Source organism: Pteropus medius, unplaced genomic scaffold (assembly GCF_902729225.1).
Source record: "Pteropus medius unplaced genomic scaffold, Ma_sr-lr_union100, whole genome shotgun sequence".
Classification (NCBI taxonomy): Eukaryota; Metazoa; Chordata; class Mammalia; order Chiroptera; family Pteropodidae; genus Pteropus; species Pteropus medius.
In genome coordinates, this window is record NW_024345479.1 from 1,242,294 (window position 1) to 1,248,293 (window position 6,000).

The 6,000-nt window shown below is 48.3% G+C and overlaps 1 protein-coding gene across 1 annotated transcript; it reads left to right on the forward strand.

The window, feature by feature from the left end:
- Window positions 1-2,230: 2,230 nt before the first annotated feature.
- Window positions 2,231-5,636, forward strand: LOC120611134 (keratin, type I cuticular Ha4). The gene is made up of 7 exons (XM_039873521.1): window positions 2,231-2,578; window positions 2,681-2,763; window positions 3,331-3,487; window positions 4,350-4,511; window positions 4,596-4,721; window positions 4,893-5,113; window positions 5,567-5,636. The coding sequence occupies exons 1-7, from the start codon at window positions 2,231-2,233 to the stop codon at window positions 5,634-5,636; spliced, it is 1,167 nt and encodes a 388-aa protein (XP_039729455.1).
- The last annotated feature ends 364 nt before the right edge of the window (window positions 5,637-6,000 follow it).

Consider the following 6,000-nt stretch of genomic DNA (forward strand, 5'->3'; position numbering starts at 1 on the left):
CAACAAAAGGAAGAAGGAAGGTTACAGAACCATAATCGTCCCCAACCCCAACCACATTCGCACATAACATCTTACTTAACTTTTACAACAAAGCTGTGAGGTGGGCAGTATTATTACCACTTCAACTTAAGAGATGAAGAAAACAAGAACCAAAAAAGGAACTCACTTCTCTGAGCTCCTATCGTCAAAGAGGATGTGAACACAGGTCATTTAGCTTCAGCTGTGTGCTTTTCTGTTCCTTCCACCCTGCCTTTGATATCTGGACACATCCTTCTTTAGTGACTCATATTGTGTTCCATAAATAATCTTCTGGACCTTCTTTCTGAACTACGATTTTGTTTCTGTGCAGAACAAAGGACAGATAGAAAGACAGGGAATAGAAAGTGAGATGGGGAGGGCTGCTTTGTTAAGATTCATTATCAGGCAAGAGGGAGACTCCCAAGGGTTTGGAAATGTCAAAGGGCATCTGATCCCAGAGGTGATGGAGAGATACACATTCATCATGTGGTATCCACTTCTTAGGGACGACAGAGTCAAGCTGCATTCTTGTGGGTGCTGTGACTTGTTCTGGGAGCATCTCAGACTGGCAGAGTCACACCTCTAGAGATGCTCAGTGCTTTCAGAAAGAGGATTAAGTCTAGGAACGAGGTGAAAGGAATTTCCAGAGGCTTTGAGATAAGATCACCATGGATACAAAGATGGCTCTGAGCACCTCGTTTTGGTTTTCTTTTCTTGTTGAGTCTGAAGTATTTGCTTCATATTTGTGTGTCAACACTGCTACTTGAACTCTTACTCTGTGGACTATTCCCAGCATAAGTTTCTTTCTATATATTTCTTCTCTTTCTCATCTTTGGGAAGATTGTTGCTTTAGTGAAGGTTGGTAAACTTTTTCTGTAAAGGACCAGATAGTAAACATTTTAGGCTTTGCAGGCCATATGGTCTCTGTTGCAACTACTCAACTTTGCCACTGTAAAACAAAAGCGGCCACAGACAATACCTAAATGAATGAACATGACCGCGCCAAAAAAACTTTATTTACAAAAAAGGGCAGCAAGTCAAACTTGGTCTGTGGGCCAGTTTGCTGGTCTCCTCTTTAGCACTATTCCTACCCATTCTGCTGGTTTCATTTACTAACTATGACTGCAGAAGGGCCCAGCCTCCCTTTCCTTACCAAACAGCATAACAATAGATTGTCCCCAGTGGCTTGACCTTGAGCTTGGAACGTTGCCCTGAAACTTATGAGGAATGCCCTTATCCTTACTGATCATAATCCTTCTGGTCTAGCATTCTTTTCAGACTACTCCCATCTTTGTTCCTGGGTTGCTGACGCCATCAAAGGACCACGCTGCCAGAGGAACAGCTCTGTGAAGCACAACAGACCCTCCAAGAACTGTCACATAGCCCTGAGAATAATGCCCAAATTTTCCCTTAAATACCCTAAGCCGTGCTGAGAAGGCAAGGCAGTTTTGAAGGTGTTAACCCGCTGCCTTCTCAGATCACCGACACTCTGACAATAAACGCTTATTCTAAATATCCCAACTCCTGTGTCAGTCTATTGGCTGAGCAGCACAGGCAACACGAATCCTGTACTCAGCAGCCCTCCAGTTTCATAACCACTCAATTATTTTCAGTCTCTTCTTTGCTGACAAATTACCCAAGCCCTAACACTCTCACTGAGTAAAGCTTAGGATTCTTGCAGCTAATAAAGGATGAGTTTCTGCTATAAAGACAAGTTGAACTGAACACTGAAACATGGGTACCTTTGGGAGAAGAAGCCCACTAGAAGACTATTCACTCTAAACTGTCTTTCTAGAGAGTCCAGTGGCAAACCTCATGGGTGAGGAGTCCCAAACAACCCCACCCCATGTTCCTGGCTGTCCTCTCATTTGAGTAATGGGGAGAGCCATTTGGAGCTATGATGATTCTGCGTCCTTTGAAGCCATCTGATGAAACTCTGATTTCACCAACCACTAGCACCCAAAAGGATCCTGGTGTGACACAAGCTCAATGGAATAATTTTATGGGATGAGGAGGGACTCTGTAGAGGCATCTAACTAGCATATTTTGGAGAAAAAATTACCTGAAGCATTAAGAAAGGAAACTATGCTGTATGTCAAGCCCCCACCCACAATTAAGGGTATAAAAGGATCATGGAGGAAGGAGAAACTCAAACCTCTTCCACATCTACCTTCATCAGCTTGTCTGGTCTCCCATCACCTTTCCCAGCACCATGACTCACAACTGCTGCCTGTCCAACTTCAGCTGCCGCTCCAGCTGCCTCTCCCGGCCCTGCGTGGCCCCCAGCTGCCAAAACATCCCCCTGCCCGGGGCCTGCAACATCCCTGCCAACGTGGGCAACTGCGGCTGGTTCTGCGAGGGCTCCTTCAATGGCAGCGAGAAGGAGACCATGCAGTTCCTGAACGACCGCCTGGCCAGCTACCTGGAGAAGGTGCGCCAGCTGGAGCGGGAGAATGCGGAGCTGGAGAGCCGCATCCAGGAGCGGTGCCAGCAGCAGGAGCCCCTGATGTGCTCCAGCTACCAGTCCTACTTCCGGACCATCGAGGAGCTCCAGCAGAAGGTGAGGGGTGGGGCTTGTGGGGGCACAACAACAGCTGGCTACCTTTGAACACTAAGACATTCTCAAGTCAAAGTGGTCCTCACCGTGGAATCTTGTTTTCAGATTCTGTGTGCCAAGTCTGAGAATGCCCGACTGGTGGTGCAGATAGACAATGCCAAGCTGGCCTCTGATGACTTCAGAACTAAGTATGTTGAGGCTTTTCAGCCAGGTGACCTCCAAGGTTCCTATGGCTCATGGCTCTGTGGGCTTGATGTTGCCTGGAAGGGAAGAGGAATCCATTTCTCTTTCTGTCTCTCTCTCTCTGTCTCTCTCTCTCTGTCTCTCTCTCTCTCTCTTTTTTTACTTCTCCTCTTATGGCTGGTTATGTAAAGTCAGTTTCAAACAGAAATCCAGACTCATATGTTGTCTGCTCTTCAGCCTATATTGGACTTTCTGGAGTGCCTTCTTAAACATCCATATTCATAAATTGAAATTAATTCTCAGAGAATGGGTTGCTTTAGTGGTATATTAACCAACAATATAGAGAGGAGAGAGACTCCATCTCAGGAGTTCCCATGGGTGCCTTCTGGTGTTAGGATGAGTCAGGTCCTCTCCAACCTATCCACATAGAGCTTGTGGGAAACATGGAAGAGAAGAGATGGAAAACTGTGTCAGTTCGAAGGCAGCTAGGTTGATCCCATCCAAACAGGATACAGGGCAGGAAGACGGGCTTCGTTCCTGGCTTTTCCTTTCACTCTGATCTCTGCGTGCAGGTACGAGATGGAGCGTTCCTCAAGGCAGCTGGTGGAGTCAGACATAAACAGCCTGCGTAGGATCCTGGACGAGCTGACCCTGTGCAAGGCCGACCTGGAGGCCCAGGTGGAGTCCCTGAAGGAGGAGCTGCTCTGCCTCAAGAAGAACCATGAGGAGGTGAGAACAACAACAACAAAAAAGGCTTCAGATCTAAGCCTTTGGCATCAGGAATCAGGAGGCAATTGTCAACAGGATCCCTGGGCTGGCACTCTTCTCCGAAGAACTCAAGGTTAGCTTAGGGAATCATGATGCTCTATCCAGAGCATGAAGTAAGGTGAGCTGGGAAGGATCGGCAGGTGCTGGAGATGCCGAAGAAGGACATCCACGCTCTGCTGGTTACTGTTAGGTCCTGAATTTTGTGGTAGAGATAGAGAGGAGAAAAAAGAAATGAATCATGGCCCCTCTCTTCAAAGAGCTCGCAGTCTAGTCTCTAGTCTGGGGAGACAGCCAAAGAAAAACTTGGTGATACTGTACAACAGGAGGAAAATATGAACCATGTGAGATGTGTGAGCAGCCTGCTCAGGGAACAATCCAGTTGGCCTGAAAGAAGAAAGGGAAGGAACTCCTTTCAGAGGCATGTCACGGGGAGGAGGAGGATTTTAATACCTGGGTGTTGTAATCTGTGGGAAGAGGCTGAGCAAAGATGCAGAGTGGCAGAGTGAGGTGTATTTGAGAATGGTGACCCATGGATGGATACGGCTGTGCAGGCGGTGCCTACAGGGATGTGATGAAAGGACCTGCACATGCCAAAAAGTTGGGACTTAGTCTCATAGAAAATGTGACTTGGTTTTAGTTTTCTGGGAAAGGAACTGACGTGACCCAAATTTGGGTTTATTCCTACATAAGATCTGTGTCAGTATTTGGGAATGATCAGGATATTCTTTTCAGTGCATTTTTGGCAGGCTTGCGCTCTCTTTCCTACAGCAGGAAGAGTGTAGATCTATTTCTGTGGGTTCATTCCTTCCCTTTCCTCCGTCAGGAAGTCAACACCCTGCGCTGCCAGATTGGAGACCGCCTCAACGTGGAGGTGGACGCTGCCCCCACCGTGGACCTGAACCGCGTGCTCAATGAGACCAGGTGTCAGTACGAGGCCCTGGTGGAGACCAACCGCAGGGACGTGGAGGAATGGTACACCACCCAGGTGGGCGTCTCAGCGCATGGCCACTCGGGACCCTTGGGGCCCTCAAGGCAGGGTCTGACCTTCCTCTTCCCTTTGCTGTTTCAGACCCAGGAGCTGAACAAGCAGGTGGTGTCCAGCTCGGAGCAGCTGCAGACCTGCCAGGCGGAGATCATCGAGCTGAGACGCACGGTCAACGCCCTGGAGATCGAGCTGCAGGCTCAGCACAACCTGGTGGGTATCGTCTAGACCTCGGGGTGAGAAGTGTGAGGTTGGGGGATCAGAGCCACTGGGATGCCCTTTGGGCCATGTTCTCTTTAACTCTGAAGCTCTGACTTCCATGGAGCCCTATGGAGAACCCCACTGAAGGAGCAGCTCTGTGACTTCCTCGATCTTCCCACACAGAGGAACTCTCTGGAGAACACGCTGACGGAGACGGAGGCCCGCTACAGCTCCCAGCTGTCCCAGGTGCAGTGCATGATCACCAACGTGGAGTCCCAGCTGGCTGAGATCAGGAGTGACCTTGAGCGGCAGAACCAGGAGTACCAGGTGCTGCTGGACGTCCGGGCCCGGCTGGAGTGTGAGATCAACACATACCGGAACCTTCTGGAGAGTGAGGACTGCAAGTGAGTATGTGGGGAAAGATTTCTGGGAAAATGTGTTTGGTAGGACTACAAGACACTATAGGCATTCACATATCAGCCACATTTGCAGTTCACCAAATAACACACATTAATTGCCTGTCTACTGTGTGACAGTTCAGCATGTATGGAGGTCCAAGGTGAAGGGCATACATCTCCTGCTTCAAGGAGCTAACGATGGAGCCAAAAACTGTTGGGTATGGCAGATTATGTTAAATTCCATGAGTGCTCGAGAACATGAGATATTTTCAAAAGGACAATTTTCTACCTCTGCACATGGCATTCTGGGGAAGGGAAAAGGATGTGGTAACAATCACACTTGAATCCAGCTAACCCCACCCACTGAGAATTCATAGTTTGTTTCATTAAGCACCTTGGGGTTTTCTCCATTACCCTGCCCCCCACCCCAATCCATTCTAAATCTCTGTGTTCTCCCAGCCTGCCCTGCAACCCATGTGCCACCACCAACGCTTGTGGAAACTCCTGTGGGCCCTGCGGCAGCTCCTAAACAGGTTGCTGTTAATTTAAATACTTGCGTCCTCTTTGAAGATGGCAATGAAGCTGTTTAGAACAAGCATAAAAAAGGTCTCCAGGTCCTGCCTTTGCCGGAGCTCAGTTGCCTTTAGAAACCTGCCAACTGTGATATTTCTAGACATGGAAATGCTTTCCAGATCCAACAAGTAAAGGCACACATCATCAAGTTCCAATGTCTGGAAAACTCCCTCCCATTGAAGGTTGAGTCTCTCTGTTTCTGAAGATGTCCAGCTTTCTGTAATTTGAGCTCCAGGTATTACGTTAGGGCGTTTCCTATACGTACTGTGTTTCCTGCTTTCCTGGTTTCTATGTTATTCTCTGGAATGCAAGGAGACTAC